At 46.0% G+C, this 19,658-nt stretch overlaps 1 protein-coding gene across 1 annotated transcript in view; it reads right to left on the minus strand.

Annotated features, from left to right (window-relative positions):
* Positions 1 to 9,356: 9,356 nt before the first annotated feature.
* LOC139049434 (uncharacterized) overlaps positions 9,357 to 19,658 on the minus strand; it is a 66,921-nt gene continuing 56,619 nt past the window's right edge. The window contains exon 2 of the mRNA XM_070524796.1: positions 9,357 to 11,106. Coding sequence (XP_070380897.1) covers positions 9,895 to 11,106 — 1,212 coding nt within the window. The 3' untranslated portion in view covers positions 9,357 to 9,894. The remainder of the gene's footprint in view (positions 11,107 to 19,658) is intronic.

A 19,658-nucleotide genomic window follows, 5' to 3' on the forward strand; every position in this document is an offset into this window, starting at 1 on the left:
ATTACTAATAGCTGCTGCATATGGTATTTTGGTTCCATTTCTCGCTGAAAAGTTCGCGTCCCGTATGGGAAGTCATCACACCTCGATGCTGCCTGAGCAAACTAAACACGCCGAGTGATTTGTTTGTTTCACAACGTAGTCCCTTCTTGCATGTGAGCTTTGTACTCAACTGAATTCTTTCTTATACTTATGCTGCAGACGACTAAACCGGGCCTTGCCGCCAGCGCGCATCTACTTTGACTGGCGCTGCTCTGCCTTTAAATATATCATGTGGCACCTTTCTCTAGTAATATAAAGAAGTACTGAAAAGCTAGTTAGTCTTTAGCTTTGTACGTTTCCAAGCAGCTCCCTTGGGGAATTTAAAATTGCACAAACTGCAGCGGGAATGGTAGTTCATCGGCGTACGCAGCAGAATTGCATCGGCGGTACAGCACTAACACGCGCTTTCATTAACCCGTGTGTTTGGTGACTTCGTTGGCTAGTGTTCGCGTTTCCATCAATAAATTGGCACTTACTCTTCTTGAGGCGACTTCGACTGCAGTTATTCGGCGATGTCACATGTATTCATCGGCAGAAAAATCACAACGGCATATGCAGAGATTGCACCGTGTGGATTTGTTTGATATAAGTCTGCACTAACGACGAGTGCTTATTATTCAGCTACAGAAGCAGCATTGCGGCAAGGGTAGAATAAAAAAAAACCACCGAGAGATCGCATCACTCAACAAAATTTATCGGCTAGTCAACATGAGCTCCACGTCATGTAAATGGGGTTCATGGCGTTTGTCTGCGGGACACACCTTCCACGTATGTGGACCATGTTTGTTGTCCCAAACACCGGTAACATCGTGTTCATACCCGCTCGCACAGAAGTCAGCATCTTCCCTACAGCTTTCACCGCAGAAGAAGCAGCCTACCCGCCGTGGTTGCTCAGTGGCTATGGTGTTGGGCTGCTGAGCACGAGGTCGCGGGATCGAATCCCGGCCATGGCGGCCGCATTTCGATGGGGGCGAAATGCGAAAACACCCGTGTACTTAGATTTAGGTGCACGTTAAAGAACCCCAGGTGGTCGAAATTTCCGGAGTCCCCCACTACGGCGTGCCTCATAATCAGAAAGTGGTTTTGGCACGTAAAACCCCACAATTTCAAGAAGCAGCCTGGCACGCGAACAAAGCAGAAATCGCAGCCGCGAACTTCAGCCGTCCTTGCTGCAAAGGGTTGTCGTCTGCTACTGCTCCCGCGTGTACTGTTGGAAGCGTCCGCTAGGTGGCTTTCAGTGGCGCCTCTATAGGCGGTGCACGAGGCGCATAGTTCTAAAGTTCGTGTTATATTTTCTGTACTTATGAAATATACAAAAAAAAAAACAGGGAAGCATTGACATCAGTTATTGCGGACACAATTTTTGGGACATACGAGTGTATTCTTGTGTGAAGAAATACGTATTTCACTTGTCTTGACAGTGCGTAGCATTCAACAATTCGTTTGCAGCATCTACGCCACTGCCCCTCATCACTCCGTATCATCTTTATCAAGTCAATGGCTGTTTCTATGTGTGTGTAGCGCGACGCGACGCCCACCATGGGCCCTCCGAGATCGGTGCCATTTCGGTCAGTGAAGGAACGCGGCAATGGAGGACGCATCCCGAGGCCACGGAAACGCAGCGGGTATGTGGTGTGCACGGGCATTGAATTTTCGCAAAATCAGAATTCTCGTAGCGTATACAGCGCTACATGTCGGGTCCACGAGTGGTCCTTGAGATGGCGCTTATTCCATCATCGCCAAATTTTTCAAGAAAGCCTTCATAGAAAGTGTTCTCCTTTGACATTTGTTTTGTACCACCGGTACAGCACATTCTTATAGTTCAGATATGTTCTCCTCCTACAAGCGTGGGTATTTAGCCCAGTGGGTAAGACACTCGGATTCTGAGCGTAGGGTCGCAGGTTCGCAAGTCACCATCGCCAACGTCTTTCCTTCAGATCTTATTCTGCTTTTCACATATTAATTTCTTTGTAGTGATTCGCCTTACTTGAAAGATTGACGGGTTTCTTCGTTGGGTAAGCGTGGAAATGGTTGCGCATTAAAAGGAAGAAAAAAATCACTTCCTTGCATGACATAAATCAGCCTCACTAAGAATTTATCGTATCACGCCGTAGCTGTGGAGTGAGAGGCGTGACGACGCGAGGTAGCCCGAACGCCAATGTCTGTCTTGAATAGATCGTCGCATTTGCGCCGCGCTTGGACGCGCACGAGCGCTCCCACACCGTCTGCGCATGCGTAGGCGCGCAGACGCGAGCTTGCGCTCGTCGGCAAGCGTACGCTTGGTCTGGCCTTAACAGGTTAGAAGGAACAATGTCCGTGGCAGGCGCTGTGCACATCGTTATCGGTCCGTTCCCAGTGTAGGGTAGCTTACCGGGCTCAGTCCTGGTTAACCTCCCTACCTTTCATTTATCATTTTCTCTCTCTCTCTCTCGACTGGTCGCCTGTATGCCCCGAAGCAGAGTCGGGTAGATCGGTTGTTTCCCGAGCTCAAAGGTAGGGGACAAGCGCGCAAGCCGAACGTGCGACTCGCTCTCGGAGGAGGAAATTGCTGATGCGAAACCCCGTGACTACTGCCAACGTCCGATGTTTCGCCTATCCAAAGCTCCCGGCGCTGCCCGAAAAACCGGCGGACGTGCCGGCGGGACGAACGTTCGTCGAGACGCCAGCATGCAGTGGCCTAGGTTGCCAAGGTTACGGTGGGCAGTCGCCAACAGCAGCGACGCGGCGCTGCGATGACGTTTCAATCTCGATGACTGCTCCGACGACAGGGCTCGGAGCGCCCCAGAGCGCTCCAAGATTGAGGAGAGCAATCGAGAAGCACCAGCCGAACGCAGGGCGCGCACCCTCTTTCAACCAGTCGAAGACAACACCGCTCGCGAGAGCGCTCCAGAGTGCTCAGAAACGACCAGCCGAAGATAGCATCAGAAACTTGTGAGGGCACCTTGTGATTGTGACAAAGTCACAACGTGTTCGCGTATTAAGTACCGTAAGCTCTTGCTATACAGGTTGTCTGAGCTAAATTTACACGCAAAGTGCCTCGAGCGGGCAGTCGCGCGGAAATTTTGCGTGTGTTTGTGCGCTTGTTTCACGCTCTTAAAAAAATTATGTAGCACGTATTGAGCAACAGAAAGCTGTATCGGGAGTTTGTCTTGTCACTCTACAATTTTCTTATTGACACTTTTCATCCAATTGTAATATTCGAGAAGTTGATTATTTCATTAAGACTAATTATCTTATTAGGCGGAATGAAAAAAAAATAATTTGAGTATCTCCAAACGACGGGAAACATTACCTTGATTCTGTCCAGCTACTTGGCATTCGTATATTTTTAAACTCTGCCTAAAATTAGCTGGGACACTCTGTATATAGTGTCCTACGAACAAACAATCTTTTCAATGCCGAAGATGCTTGCAGTTGTCCAATTAGAACATCGCAAAGGGTCAAATATAGACTGTACGTTCGGGCTTACTTACAGGGTGACCATTTCTAAGGTTTATGGAATTTTTAAAGATCGCCTGTGGCAGAAAGCATAATTCTTGTCTTTGAGATGGATTATTCGAAGAGGCAGACATTACAAGCACGAGATATTGAAAACATATTCATCTAATTAAAATATTCCTAATTCACTTGTTAATTCGTTACATTACAGCACATATTGCAATTTACGAATTGTAGCCAGTGAGCTTGCAAGACGTATTCTCTTAAAATAATGTCCACGACGACACCACTTTCGAGATATTATTTCCCAAAGTCTGGGACGAAATACACGGGCGTTCCAGTTACTGTTGTGCCTCAATGTATGAAAGAACGTCTTGTTAAAAAGTAAGTAGAACAACAGTGCAATATTACGCCAAGTTTGATGGCGCGTATCTTCAAACTGGCGTCATTCTGGAAATTCATTTCAAGTGAATACTCCTTGCAAACTCACCAGCTACAATTAGTAAAGTAAATTGCGACATGTGCCGTCAAGCAATGAATTCAATATATAATGCACCGATTTTTGTTAATTAGTTGAATATGTGTCCCGATTTCTCGTGCAGGTAATGGCCGCCCCTCAAGATAATCCAGCTCAAGGACTAAAATTGTGTCTCTGCAACATGCTATTTTTATAATTAGCATAAAACTTAACAATGACCGCCCTGTATATATATATATATATATATATATATATATATATATATATATATATATATATATATATATATATATATATATATATATATATATATATATATATATATATATATATATATGCTAACGTTGGTTAGCCACCCGTGGTGTTTTTAGCCTGCAGGTGGTGTGCTCTTTAGATGCGCGTGCTGTTGTGCAGGAGCAGTTGTGCTGAGTACTGTCGCCTCGTGTCGGCTCGATTTGGGGTGAGCGAAAATGACGGAGCAAATTTAACAAAGATACTGCATCAATTTGTGTGGAAAGCTTAGTGATAGCCAAGCAGAAGCAATTCGAAAGATCCTAACCGCGTTAGTAGATGACGGTATTGTCATGAAGCAGATTAAAATGGCGTACAACCACTTCAAGAAAGCCGCATCAAACATCCGTGAAGAGTGAGCCACGCTATAGGAGGCCTTCAACAAGCCATAATGGCGCGATTATCTATGAACCACGATAAGGAGAGATCGTCGGCTCGCTGTCAGAGAAGTTGCTCAGCTGGAGATAACAACAAAGGTGCTACTAAAGCCTTTTTAAAGCCGATTTCAGTGCGCAGTGGGTGCGAGCAAAATTTTGCCAATGATTTTGACAGAGGAATTCCAAGACCTGTCAAGTGCCCCAGGATAGCGGCCTCGTTCGGGCGGCTCAAATGATTACGTTAGTATAAGTCCGCGCGACTGTCGGCTGCATAAAAATCGAAAGACTCCGGAAGGGAACGCACTTTCCAAACCGAGAGGACATCAAGTGCAACGCGACGGCAGCCCAGCAGCACTTCCCGAGCAATGCTTTCAGTACTGTTTCGGAAGGCGGAACGAGCGTGGGAGTCTGCGTGCAGAAGCAAGAAGGAACTACATTGAAGGGGATCAGGACGACGAAAACACCAGGCGACGCTTCTATTTTTCCGGGATCATGGTCGGATAGTTTTCAGACAGACCTTGCATACATATAGGAAATGTGTCTCATTTATTGTTTCATTGCGGTGAACAGAGACGTGCATGGTACTACTTTGTGGATCTTCGCTGCATGGCGCTAGCATTGTCTGCAGAGCGAGCGATGTTTGCGTATGGATCGACTTCCGGGTGTACGAAATGCCAAAGTATTTACCGGTGGCGAAAACCCTCGCTTGAGGCACAGGCTCGCTTCACGTGAACAATGCGGCGGCAGAAGAGTGCCATTTGAACTGGGGAAAAAAAATAAAACGCACCTGGCCATATCAGATTATCCCATTATTTTCTGTCATCCGCTTGCACTAGTTTTCTCCCACCTAGCGAAGATGATCGCACTTGAATGGACGCCATGAAAGCGGAGCAAAGAGGTTTGATTCCGCGATAACCGTTCTGACGAGCTTTCGTGGCATTGTTTTCAGCCACAGAGACAAGGGCGCGAGCTTTAATGATAAAGCCTGAATAATAAATTGAGTTTAGCAGTTCCGCATAGTCAGTTGCAGACATAGTGAATTATTCATTGGGACGCCACAGCAGGGCGACTATGCTAATCAATTTCAAAAGTTAGCGCCTCTTTGGGTGTGCTGCGCACGTTTCGCTGATCAGCGGAAGACGCACGCAGAAAATGCGGGAGGCAGCTAATTATGTGCCACGTCATGCAGAAGAAAGGCAACATACATCAGCCACCCCGTACGGCGATTTGTGCAGACTCTACACATTGCACGCGACTGCTGTACATTTGCCCAGTCGAGAATGTTGCATTTTTAGCAATACACGTTATCAAATAAAAAAAGTGTTCAACTTTGGAACACCTAGCTAGCTACGCAATGTACGTGTGATCAGTTCAATTTGTTTGAATTTTTAGTCGTGCACTCAGGAACGTAAACTCGTCAACCTGTTTCCGCAAATGTGGCCACCTGCATTGCATAACCTAAACTACACTACTGCGGCATAGGCGACCAGTGACCTCGATACCGTGTACTCACATGGGTCTAGCAACTCGACGCTTGCGCGCTTATAGGCGTCATTTGCAGCTAAGTACAGATAGACGTGGCGAATTTTTTCGTGTATGCCCGAGCCCTCTGTTCGGGCCGCGAATGCTTAGTGTTGCCGTGCGGCTAGCATGGAGGACCTAAGCGCAAGGTTAGCTTGAACCGACAGGTTTAGGGAAACGTTCCACTTACGAATAACAGTGTTTCTGATCAACATTTGTGTGGAAAGATCCCGAGTATTCGCCTCGCACGCTCTGAGAAGAAATTCTCAAGAATACTTAGACGAGCCGTCGCTAAGCTGCGGTAGGAAGGCGCCACATAATACATATTCTGTGAATGACAGACACAAGCTGCTTTCAGGGTCGGCACGCAGATGACATCGCCTGTCTCGGCATGGCGTTTGCATTCTTGCATTCTTGCAGCCCTTGTTTCGCTTCGGCCGATCACTTCAAACGTTTCGCTCCTCGTTCCTCGTAGTTTCTCTGTGCGTGTCGGTTTTGGCACCTTCCGATCGCATGGCTTTCTGTTTCTCTGCATCTTGCTTGTCTCTTTTTTTCTCCCTTTTTTTTTCACAAGATGTTCACAAGTGCCTCCATGCACCCCCTCAGGAGCGTCTTTCGTTCCGCTGCCCAGCATGGCATCGACGCTGCTTCACAAATACTATGCGTTCGCCCTCGTATTCACAGTGTGCGAATAAACTGACGCTTACTTTAACGCCTCGACCAGACTCAGGGCCGTATAACGTAAAACTATTCCAATAAGTTTTTATTCCAATCTCCTGACGTCAAATTTGCGTAACCGGCGACGCAAGCGTCCGGTGGTCATCCGCAGGCTCGTCTGAAAAGACCAATCAAATGCTCCCCTTGTTCATAGGAGGTCACTTTTGTTTGCTTGAAAAACGAATAACATTGCCTGCACTAACAAGTGGAGAGGGATTCGATGGGGCCGAGCCACTGCACTGAATATCGATAACCGTATGAAGAGGGTGGTGCCGGCATTTGCGATTGGTCCGCTTTCTCTTACTTAGCCTGCGGTGGCTCGTCGACAATGACGGTGGCATGCAACGAAAGCTTAAGAAGGGCGCTAAAACGGATCCTCAGCAGAGTTAGCAGAACGAGGTCGTAAACGTGCCGAAAGTTCCCGAAAACGTTACACGGCCGCGCGGAAAGTTTTATTACACGCAAATAAACCCATGCTCTCTGGCAGGGGCGAGTAGCCAGTGCCGAAGCAATCGGCGGCAGCCTACTTTTATTCCTTTCGGAACGGGGCAGCCTGCCGCTATTGAGAAGAAAGTTCAGTTTTGTTCTGAATATTAATGCATCTTTAACGCGTACACGTCACCTTGACGAGGTAAGTTTTTGCGGTTTTGTGACGTCCCGTGAGAGGCAGGTGATGTGGATGCAGCCCGAAAACTTTTGACCAATAGCCGAGGGCTAATGGCAAAAAGGCATTAAATCAGAAATAACTATTTTTGTTTTGTTCTGTCAAATTATGCATAATCAGTATGTACACGTCATATCAGGTGGGGAGCTATCGCGGTTTTCGTGACGTCGCGTGACAGACAGGTGAAGTGGGCGTGGTCGAAAAAAGTTTTTGGCCAATCGCGACATAAAGCTATATGTCGCCTTTGCTTGAATTCAACATAAAATACGAAGTTTTTGGTGTGTTTTCCTTATACAATCATTAGGGTAAATCGAAAAGTTTCTAATGGGCCAGAAGGAGCTGCATCTAAGGTGAAACCTTTAAGTTTCTCGCTAAAAGGAGCATCAAAACAAGATGGTTGCGATGCTAACAGGTATCAAAACCAGTTCGTGAATGTCTGGAGGTGATGGTGTATGAACTACTATTGTCTTTTGGTAGCAAATACATCGGACAAACGGGACGATGCCTTATTAATGACCGCCTAAGATAACATACTTTGAATGTGAAGAATTACCACAGCGGTCACCTGTCTGTTCAGTGTCAACGTGTGCTGAACATGTTTGTTTAATGATTGTTTGATGATTGCCAGATACAGAGATAAGGACATGTATCAAATTACAGAGGCAGCAGCTATGAGGAGGAGTGGTGAAAGGTGTGTTGGCGCGGCGTCTGTCGATCAGGTACTAGATAAAGAGACCGCCTCTTTGGAAGAAGCAGTATGACGTTTGAACAGGAAGTGGCGCAGGTGTGCATGGTGTTCAAATCTACGAATTTCCCGAACACATAACGTTGATATTGGCACATCGGGGTGCCTACGTGTCCATTTTGTACTTGTTTACTGGTGTTAAGATAATGCCCAAGTTCGTATGTGCCAACAAGCCCAACATACAGCAGTGCAGAAAGCAGGCATCCTGTTACAGGACGATGTCCTTCCTGGTAGTCGGAAATGCCCGAATTGTTTCATTCGGATGCAATTCTCTTCACTAAGCCAGAAAAAAAAAGAAACTACACCAAGTGATTCCACGAAACTTCGCTACAGAATTGCCGAAGAGAGCAGGGCCCGTATTCACAAAAAGCTCTTACACTGGAGCTGTTTGTAATAAAATTTCGTCAATCAGGATGCTGGCATATTATTAAAGGCGGCCAACCAATGGCAAAGAGCACTTACGAACTTAACGCTGTGTGAATTCGGCTCCATATTTGCAAGGTGCTTGCATATCCTCCGTTTCTGAGGCGCCGTAAGAGCGAAGTATTCTGCTTATGCAAAGCGACTCTCTTCTATAGTGTGAAGAGCTACGTTTCAAGGAGCGTGATAAAAATAATTGATATCACAAAGCCAAAGCAGCACGCTGGAAGATTTTGAGACAAGTAATGTCAAAAGAGGGGTTTCACTGAAAATTTAAATACACGGAAGCTGAGAGTTATAGTTAATTAAGAACGTGGCGCAGAATTCACAAAGCTTTTGGTTCTCAAGTGCTCGTTGTTATTGGCTGGCCACCTTCGCTAATATTCCCGCATCAGGATTCGCTGGAAAATGCTCTTAAGACGAATTCTAGTATAAAAACTATTTATGAACACAGGCCTCGGTGTAGGGCAGACAGAATTTCGGTGTGTTTGGGAAAACAATCTTTTTTTTTTGTCTGCACTGTGAAACAGAAGCTGCATGGACTTCTACCTTGCTGATAACACATTATGATCACCGGCTTTCATAGTTAAGTGTATTTACATTAGTTTGACGCCACTGTACGAGAATTACCGCCATACACGGCACATTTAGAATGTCCCAAGTAGATAGAGAGAGAATAAACATCTTTATTGTGTAAATGTAGCTTTGGAGAGGCATCCTCATTCCAGAATTCCTTGAGCTCAGGCCGCGTACTGGGCCCTCGAGATGAGCAGTTGCTGATCCTCGAGGTCGGAGCTGATCAAGGCTCTCTCCCAAAGCTCGTTGGTGTGGTAAGGGTTCGGAGGATTTAGCGTTGCATGTATGCAACCCCCTACTGTGTGCCTAAGGGACGCAGGTTCTCCGCAGAAGCGGCATTGCGGAGAGAATTGTGTAGGGGCTATGAGATGATTTCTGGTTGGGTGGGGGAATGTATTGAGTTGTAGAGGTCAGAGGAGTCGCTCCTGCTCTCTAGGTAGTGACTTGTGTGGGGGAGGGTATGTCCTGCAGCTTAGCTTGTAATGTAATATGATAGCTTGCTACGAGACTAGAGGGTGCATGCACTCAAGTAGAAACATGGTCAGGTGCGAGCTACACTGGGGACGATAATTTTATGACCGACATACATTGGGGGGAGCGGAAGATGTCTTTGCGGCAGCCGGGTCCATCACTTCCAGTACTGTTGTGCCTTGGCGGGTGCGCTGTGCGGTGATTGAGTCTGCAGGAGAAGCGGGGTGCGGCCAATGTACTCGACGCCGACTATGTAGGCGCCCAGTCCACTGCGGTTGCTGCCATTCTGCTTGTGCATCTTCTTCCCTGACGAGGGCTTTGCGCCGTACCTTTGACTTTGCCTAGCGTACGCTTCGTCATAGCTGCCCTCGTTGAGAGCATTGCTGTAATCTTCGTACGGTTTGGGCTGACCTTCGCGTACGCTGGAGCCAAAGCTCTGGAGCCCGTAACCTCCGTTGTCGTGGCGGCTATAGTACCCGTCCGAGCCGTAGTACGGGACAAAGTCTCGGTACCGCAAGTTGCCATTTCCCTGACCGTAACCGCCAAAGATGCTTAGGCCACCCTGGATAGAAGATCCCGGCTGCAAGTGCGGCTTGTTCGACCCGAAGTCGTAGTCGCCGCCCACGGCCTGGTAACGATTGGCGTCGGCATAGTTGTAGCTTCCCCCGTCGAACACCGAGCTGCTGCCGCCGATCTTGTTGTTGTGGAGCCGCGAGGAGTAGCCGACCTGGCCTCCAGCTTGCTGGTCCCCTTGCTCGTACGGGTACAATTGGCGGGTGTACTCGACCGGTATGTAGGACATTGCGCTTGGGCGGCTCTTGTGGCGGTAGGATCCTCTCTGGTGGCTCACTCGCACGTAGTCTCCTCGGTTGTAGATGGGCGTCAGGTAGCCATCGTTACTGTACGTGTTGCTGTCATCAGCTGCGGTGCCAGGCCTCGAGTCATCGCTCTCTCTGTAGCCTGCATCGTCGTCGCCTCCGTGGCTGTACTTCACTTTGCCATAGTTAACCCTCTCGTGCATCGACGGGCTCTCGTAATCCCGCTCCTGCTGGTAGGAATCGTCGCGACTGTAGCTTATCTTGCCATACGTCGCGTCTCGGAGCTTTGCGTAACCCTTTACATACCCAGAGCGTTCATAGGTTCCTTGGTTCTGGTAGCCGACAGGCTCCACAGGAGTGTCCACTTCGAGTGAAGTTGGCTTGGTGATGCGTCTGTGTTTGTAGCCCGTGCTTTCGCCAATCAGGTCACCGCCATTCGAGTCTTTGGCCCCTGCTTTGTCCGTAATCTCTTTTGGTTTCGTAACATCGGTGGCTGCTTGGTTCGCCAGGAACAATGCTGCGAGTGCAGTGGCCAGCAGCCTGCATTTTACCTGCGAAAAAGCACAAACATGAATTGCGGACCCTCCCAAAAAGAGAGAACGAGTCTCCTACTACCTGCGCATGGAAGGACTCTCACCAACTATCCGAGGCTAGGTTAGTATGCATCTATAATGGGAACTCTGATATTTTACTGTGAGAGTTCATGAAATAATGCGTATTCAAAGCCTCGAGATAAAGATACAGCTAGAATTGCTAGAAAACAAGGTCGAGGTAACGTAGCGATTACTTTCGCTCAATCCTATTGCTTTCTTATCATCCACCGCTCACAACACGCCGATCCTGGTGATATTTGGAATAAGAACACTATATTATGCCAACCCAGAAATCGCTGACTGAAGGTGGCGCGTTAACGGCACCACAAACACGACCTTTCATTGTACAACCTAGTGCGCTTCACAAAAATGCGATCATCTGAGCCAATGTATGACTCATGCTTAGGATCACTATTCCTTCCACTGGACTTGGCACTCCACGCTGACGTCACTGCTGTCCTCGCAGCGTTACTCTTTCTGTACATTCTTCCCGTTAGCGTCGTCTAAAGTGATGCTGGAGGGAATATCGGCTCCAGGACACGCACGAGTTACAGTGACGAGTGCGTTCTCTAAGGCCCGTGGATGTAAACTGGAATAGTGAAGTCTACGCAGGGCCGTTGAGTTCGTAGCACAGCGTACACCTATTAATCAGCGATTCGTTCAGCCGGTCGAGAATGCGCATTATCTTGGACCGCTTCATCTCGAACGCAAAGATAGGCTATGTGAAGGTGATGTCGTTGTTTACATAAGATTAATTAAGAAATAATAGTAGCAGCGGTTAGGATAGCTTGACCATTTCTGAATTACCACTCACTAACTCACTCACTAGTATTCTACAGACAGTCGGAACTTGCTGCTGTTTCGGCTCTGCTGTTCCGGCTCTGCGGTGAAGGTGGCTTGAGGGCTACGTGTTGCAGAGCTTCACTCTGTTTAATCATCATCATCATCAGCCTGGTTACGCCCACTGCAGGGCAAAGGCCTCTCCCATATTTCTCCAACAACCCCGGTCATGTACTAATTGTGGCCATGCCGTCCCTGCAAATTTCTTAATCTCATCCGCCCACCTAACTTTCTGCCGTCCTCTGCTACGCTTCCCTTCCCTTGGAATCCAGTCCGTAACCCTTAATGACCATCGGTTATCTTCCCTCCTCATTACATGTCCTGCCCATGCCCATTTCTTTTTCTTGATTTCAACTAAGATGTCATTAACTCGCGTTTGTTCCCTCACCCAATCTGCTCTTTTCTTATCCCTTAACGTTACACCTATCATTCTTCTTTCCATGGCTCGTTGCGTCGTCCTCAATTTGAGTAGAACCCTTTTCGTAAGCCTCCAGGTTTCTGCCCCGTAGGTGAGTACTGGTAAGACACAGCTATTATACACTATTCTTTTGAGGGATAATGGCAACCTGCTGTTCATGATCTGAGAATGCCTGCCAAACGCACCCCAGCCCATTCTTATTCTTCTGATTATTTCTGTCTCATGATCCGGATCCGCAGTCACTACCTGCCCTAAGTAGATGTATTCCCTTACGACTTCCAGTGCCTCGCTGCCTATTGTAAACTGATGTTCTCTTTCGAGACTGTTAAACATTACTTTAGTTTTCTGCAGATTAATTTTTAGACCCACTCTTCTGCTTTGCCTCTCCAGGTCAGTGAGCATGCATTGCAGTTGGTCCCCTGAGTTACTAAGCAAGGCAATATCATCAGCGAATCGCAAGTTACTAAGGTATTCTCCATTAACTTTTATCCCCATTTCTTCCCAATCCAGGTCTCTGAATACCTCCTGTAAACACGCTGTGAATAGCATTGGAGAGATCGTATCTCCCTGCCTGACGCCTTTCTTTATTGGGATTTTGTTGCTTTCTTTATGGAGAACTACGGTGGCTGTGGAGCCGCTATAGATATTTAGCGGCTCCACAGCCACCGTAGTTCTCCATAAAGAAAGCAACAAAATCCCAATAAAGAAAGGCGTCAGGCAGGGAGATACGATCTCTCCAATGCTATTCACAGCGTGTTTACAGGAGGTATTCAGAGACCTGGATTGGGAAGAAATGGGGATAAAAGTTTAATACTAGGACCGAAGAAGACGTTGTGCGAATGTTCTCCAATGAAGACGTTGTTTGAATACGTCCGAGCCTTGTAGGAATTAATATAGAAACTTAGCCAAGCTATTAATTTTGCTCATTGTCACTTATTTTCAAAGGCATTTATATTCGGCTCAGCCTTGTGGTCTAGCCCTTGTGTTGAATTTTCTTCAGAGTTTTTGTCTCAAAATAGTGGTCAAAGGACACATTGGGACCCACTAAGGAAAGTTAGATTCCGAAGCACCCACATACGTCTGCAAGTTCCTGTTCTAGTTGTTATTTTCTGGCGTGTTTACTATGAAAAAATGTAACTGTGTGTATGCGTCTAATGCTAACATCTGAAACAGCTCCCAATTTCTTTTTCTGAAGTTTGTTTTTGAAAGCGCTATAACTTAGTAATCATAAATAGGGCCGATATAATGTAACAACTTCTTTCCTCTCCTAATTCTATTTCATTGTCGTCATTAACATGTCCGGACGATATTATACAGGTGATAGCGCAGAAGGAACTGCTCTACCCACTGCCGGAGCACGAATAGGAATAGATCAAACTAGGATCATTACGTTAGTCAAGCCAAATTTTGTGATGCACCGGAGCACTACGGATTCATTGATTAATAAAATTAGTTTGAAGTTAAGTGACACAAATAATCCCATGCAGTTATTTTGCGTATGTGATGTTACGTCTCAACACGACCAAGGGTCCTAATTAGACGATTACTCCGAGGCAACCCCACCCATTCATCAGCGCCTATACCGAAGTCACCGCAGCGTTGACACCGACTGTTGACGGGTCCCCAAAAGGCCCCTCTACCTGTACCTGACAAGCTGAACTAATGAATGAAAGGGGACGAAGTCGACAGCTACCGAAGAACGGTGCCACCTTCGGTTCCCAGATTTCTGCGCGCTTGCTAAATATGCGGGGTCATATTTAGCACCAACTGAGGTGGAGTGTGGCGGGACGATGCGATACCATGGGCGGGATATTGCGACCGATACGGCGATTGTGATTGGCCGGGATACAATCATCAGATTCCCTAGTCTATTCGCCTAGGGAAGACAACGGCATTAAAAGAAGAGACATTTCGTGCAAGGGGCTGACGTGTCCTGATGTGAACTCAGACGTTTAATACGCTCCCGCATGGAGTGAGCTCTGGTATCTGGAGCCAGTGCAAATAATGTAAAATAAACCAATTTTCTTTAATTCCTACTAGCGGACGTACTCGTCGATGGGCTTGGTGGATTCCTGGCTCAAATGCCACCTCGAGCCGCGACAGGGAAAAGAAATTGCCACTGACAAGCAATCCTGGTGCTCATGTGCTATACCGCTGCTGAACTATGTTACTTGCAAACTCTCCCATTCCGTTTGCGCTCGCACAAAATGTGTCCGCGTAATTGCAGTGAAGAATCACAACTTTATTAGCATACTGCAGCTATCCTAGGTGACGAAGAGCATAAAGTGAAAATTCGCAGCCTATTTCTTGTAGACCTGTGTTCTACAAAAGCAAGAAAAAAAATCAAACACCCAACTATACAAACAGACAAAGAAAAAGCAAAAATAATTGCGTCCGGTATTCTTCACGCACTCATAAGGGACTTTAAGGAGGACGAAAAACACTTCCCCATGCCACAAGCAGGCTGTGAATCGATGCTTTTCCACAACTTGCGATAGCACTTCGCTGCGCTTTACTCTTTCACAATCGTTCATACCCATACAGTTGTAGTAAGCACAAAACTGCGTCATTCAATATGAGAGCTACCATTTGAAGGCTTCCTTGGAAGTGAGAGCACAGCACGCGTTTGCAGGCTCAATATATATATATATATATATATATATATATATATATATATATATATATATATATATATATATATATAAACACTACATCACTGGCTGAATGGCTCGGTAATCAAAACATTGTACGTACGGCACCGAGCCACTTTCGCTAAGCTGCCCCAACGAGAGGAGAGGGGAGAAGAAAGGTGAAAAAAGTGCCGTGTTACAAGTACACGCAGTGCTTTCGTTCTTATTCATTTTTTTTCAGCACTAAAGGAAAATCCAAAGCTCTGTCAGAATGCAGTCTAGAAAAAAAAAAGGACGGCTTGAAAACAGCCCATCGAGTGAAGGAACCACACAACGAAGGGCTGTCCCGTCTTAGTACTGTTTCTCTTTTCTTTGTAAGCCATACACCACCTAGCCCACGTAAACACAATCTTGCTAAAAAAGGACACTTTTAGAAAACTCTTAAATGGAAGGAACGGTTTCTCACTGACTGGATCTTCACTGATGACATACTCCGTATCACTATTGCCAGGCGATTGATTTTACGAACCTCGAAATGCTTTGAGAATATCGGTCTTCATTTTGTATAGCCGTTCAACGTTGAAGTGCTCTTCTCTGGAAATGTGAAGGCAAAAGTGGTTTTTTGTGTGTGCTTGCGTGCGTGCGTATGTGCGTATGTGAATATGGACCCGGGGCCATATTTACTAGAAAGCACTTAACGTTAGGATTGTTCGTAAGAGTGGATGCCAGCGAATCATACTGTTAAACATATCACTAGGGAAGTTGGGAGGCCGATACAAACACCATTTACGAGCAAAAAGCTTCGTCAATTCGACCCCAGTTCTACCGTGAGGCTAATGACAAAAGGCACTTACGAACAAAGAGGTTCGTGAGCTCGGCCTCAGTTAATTTTGAGGCCATTTTCCAAAACAACGACACATAGAGCGATGTGCACAACACTCGTGTAAAAAGGTTCTTCTACTTCCTGATATGTTAGCTACTAGCACTGGAATTTACTAGACTGGTTTGAGTTTTGAGCGTGGTTACTCGAAGTATTAGTACATTTCTTGGGTAGCCGGCTCCTACTGGAGGTTGTCAATGCACATTCTTTCGTAACCACTTCTTTCGGACCGAAGTATTAATGTTGCCGACGTTTCGGCTAGGAAGACACTAAATAGGCGTATTTTGATGGCAGTATATGTACATCTTATATAGGCATCATATTAATGTCAGCATAATATTATCTGAAAGAGCAGAGTATATACGCCTGCTTTTTGTGTCACGTCCTGCAGTGTTATCCAAGCACACTTATTGCACGCTACTTTCGTTCTACAGCGCAGAAGTTACGGCCTTCGGAAAAAAAGGTGACAAGTAGACTGCTTTTACGACAATCTGGCGCAGTGATCGATAGCATTAGCCCGCGAGTGGCAGAATAGTGGGGACAACGCAGCCGTTGTGGACACTGACACACGAACTGCAAATCGATGTGTCCAGACACAGCTTAATTTGCAAGCTGTTCGCAAACAAAGACTACATTCATACTATTCGCGCTTTCATTGCCTGGATGGCGACAGTTCATTTATCACGTAAGCGTTCAATATTTGGCGGCTACTAGACAATGTGTACTATAAAAAGCCATGGCTCTTTCTGTATGTGCTATCGTCCATGCACACCTGCCTGGCTCGAGCTAAAAAAATAATAATTCGTGAAATTTTCTCAGTGAAATTTGATAATGACAATGAGAGTACAATCCGAGCATGCGCAGCTATGATATGAGTCTTCTTTTAGTTCCATACTGCGCCATTTTTATGATCCGCCGAGTGGGTGATGTTGATGACAGCGTAGGAGGGTCGCCGATGGAACCAGTGATGAAGAACGAAACGTATGTGCTTGAAACAGAACTGGTATAATGTCGCTGTACAATTGTTTAGTTTTGTAAGCGGAGATCTTTCATTTTCCTTGAATTCGGCAGACCGAGATACCCATTTTCCTTCTCAGAAAAGGATGTATTCGTATTTTTTTTTTACTAAAAAAATGCATCCCTTTGCAGCGTGAAGAAAAATGGCACTTTCAAGCTGTGAGCGTAAAGAAAAAGCCAAGAAAGTTTTTTCTTCGTGCTTTCAAATGTCTGTTTCACAAGATACAGAATGTCCACTACAGGGGACAACATTAGCACCAGCTCCAGTGCGTGTAGGCGCCGAGTGTTTTCTTTTGCCACAACAGGCGAAGTTCCGGCCGCCACATTAACAAACATGAGCATGAATACAAAATACAAAAATTTGGATGAAGCACATGTTATTCGCGCTATGGAATACAAAGTAGGGTCACTTTTGCCGGTAACGCGCAAGTATACCTTGAATGGCGTATTGCGGAGTTTATTAGCGCTCAAGGAGGAGTTCTTGTGAATGGTTCGCAGGTGTAGTGATACAGCGACCGCTCCAGAACAAAAGTTAAATGTCTATCTAGCTTTTCTCACACCGTATATTAACACATAACGTTTGGTCAATGTATGCCCCACGTGGGACCAGCAATGGCCCAACATCAGGCCCACATGAGCCCCATACACTGTGCTATTTGTGTTATGCTGCCTTTATCGGTCTTTAGCAGGCAACTAAGAGTAACACCCATGTGGATGAAAAATGCAACACTTATTTTACATTTATTTTCAACAAGTTCTTTCAGTGGGTACTCGAGATCTTGCTGTCGTAATATTGGCTAAGTTCGGCCAAAATTGATAAAAGTGCATCACTTCCTCCCCCTTCGACTCAACGTTTCTGTATAGGTGCGATGGAATTATTGCCTGATATAAGGTACTCGGGGCAGCTTGAAAAAGGTATGCGGAGGGTTAACGTTTCTTGTGAACGCCGAGTATATGCACCTATAGGGGGGAGGGGGGAGAAGAAACTGTCCGTTTTAATTTGCGTGTGTTTTTGCACAAGTAAGATTTCGAAAAAAACAATGCATAATTTTATCCAACTGGTAGGAGCAAGGTTGGTAAAAAAGTTGGTGGGATCCCATGAATGAATAGTACTGTCGATTTGTCGCGGTCTCCGGCTAACATATTTGTTTGACAGACAGCAAGACACAGACAGACAGACACAGACAGCAAGACACAGACAGACAGACACAGACAGACAGACACAGACAGACAGACAGCAAGACACAGACAGACAGACAGCAAGACACAGACAGACAGACACAGACAGACAGCAAGACACAGACACACAGACACAGACAGACAGACAGCAAGACACAGACAGACAGACACAGACAGACAGACAGCAAGACACAGACAGACAGACAGCAAGACACAGACAGACAGACACAGACAGACACAGACAGACAGCAAGACACAGACAGACAGACACACAGACAGCAAGACACAGACAGCAAGACACAGACAGACAGCAAGACACAGACAGACAGACAGCAAGACACAGACAGACAGACACAGACAGACAGCAAGACAGACAGACACAGACAGACAGACACAGACAGACAGACAGACAGACACAGACAGACAGACAGACAGACAGACAGACAGACAGACAGACAGACAGATAGATAGATAGATAGATAGATAGATAGATAGATAGATAGATAGATAGATAGATAGATAGATAGATAGATAGATAGATAGATAGATAGATAGATGATAGATAGATAGATAGATAGATAGATAGATAGATAGATAGATAGATAGATAGATAGATAGATAGATAGATAGATAGATAGATAGATAGATAGATAGATAGATAGATAGATAGATAGATAGATAGATAGATAGATAGATAGATAGATAGATAGATAGATAGATAGATAGATAGATAGATAGATAACTTTATTGATCCTTCTTAAAGGTAATGCAGCTGCGGGTGTTGATGTGTTGGGGAGGAGCTCGAAGTTATCGCGTAACTTGAGCGGGGTTTGGGCCCATAGCACCCCGAACGTACGCCCATGATCACGCCTAGTCACCGCTGCTCTCAATGTAAATGTTTCCGGCCAAACATCAAGGTGATCCGAGCGATGATACACAACATGTTTCGAGTGATGCGCTTGGCCGCCGGTAATGAGGGGAAATTCCCAAGGCACACTCGGAGAAAATACGTGTCGGTACTGACCGGAATGTCGATGCAGAATTTTACGCAGAGACGGGCCCCGCCGACTTTATCCCACACAATTAAACCAGCGTTAAATGGAGGACGCTGTTTTGATAGCAGAACCGTCATTTTTTTACCATATTCGATATGCTTGGCTAGACATTTTCTTTGTTGTCTTTCAAATTTTGGCGCTAGGATTTCACCAGTAGCACATGGACAGTTGTAGGTTGCCTTAGAACAGTGTGCATACATGTGTTCTTCACTTTGAATGAGCACAGTTCCCTTTCGTAGGAGAAAGGGGGGGGGGGGGGATAAATGGCGTGAGTCCGGCCCATTCTCGGTAAAGGCATCTTAGGGCCAGTGGGGTGAAATTAATTTTAAATTCATGTACATACCTTTCCTAGTCGTGAGAGTGTTGCTTTTTTTAACATAAACATTTTTAACACGTGTCGTTTGTTGTGATTATCTTATACGTGTGGAGCATTCAGAGACAACCGTTGACTTCACTCCTAACTCTAAGTATAAGCAAACATAATAGTATAT

Source organism: Dermacentor albipictus, chromosome 1 (assembly GCF_038994185.2).
Source record: "Dermacentor albipictus isolate Rhodes 1998 colony chromosome 1, USDA_Dalb.pri_finalv2, whole genome shotgun sequence".
NCBI lineage: Eukaryota > Metazoa > Arthropoda > Arachnida > Ixodida > Ixodidae > Dermacentor > Dermacentor albipictus.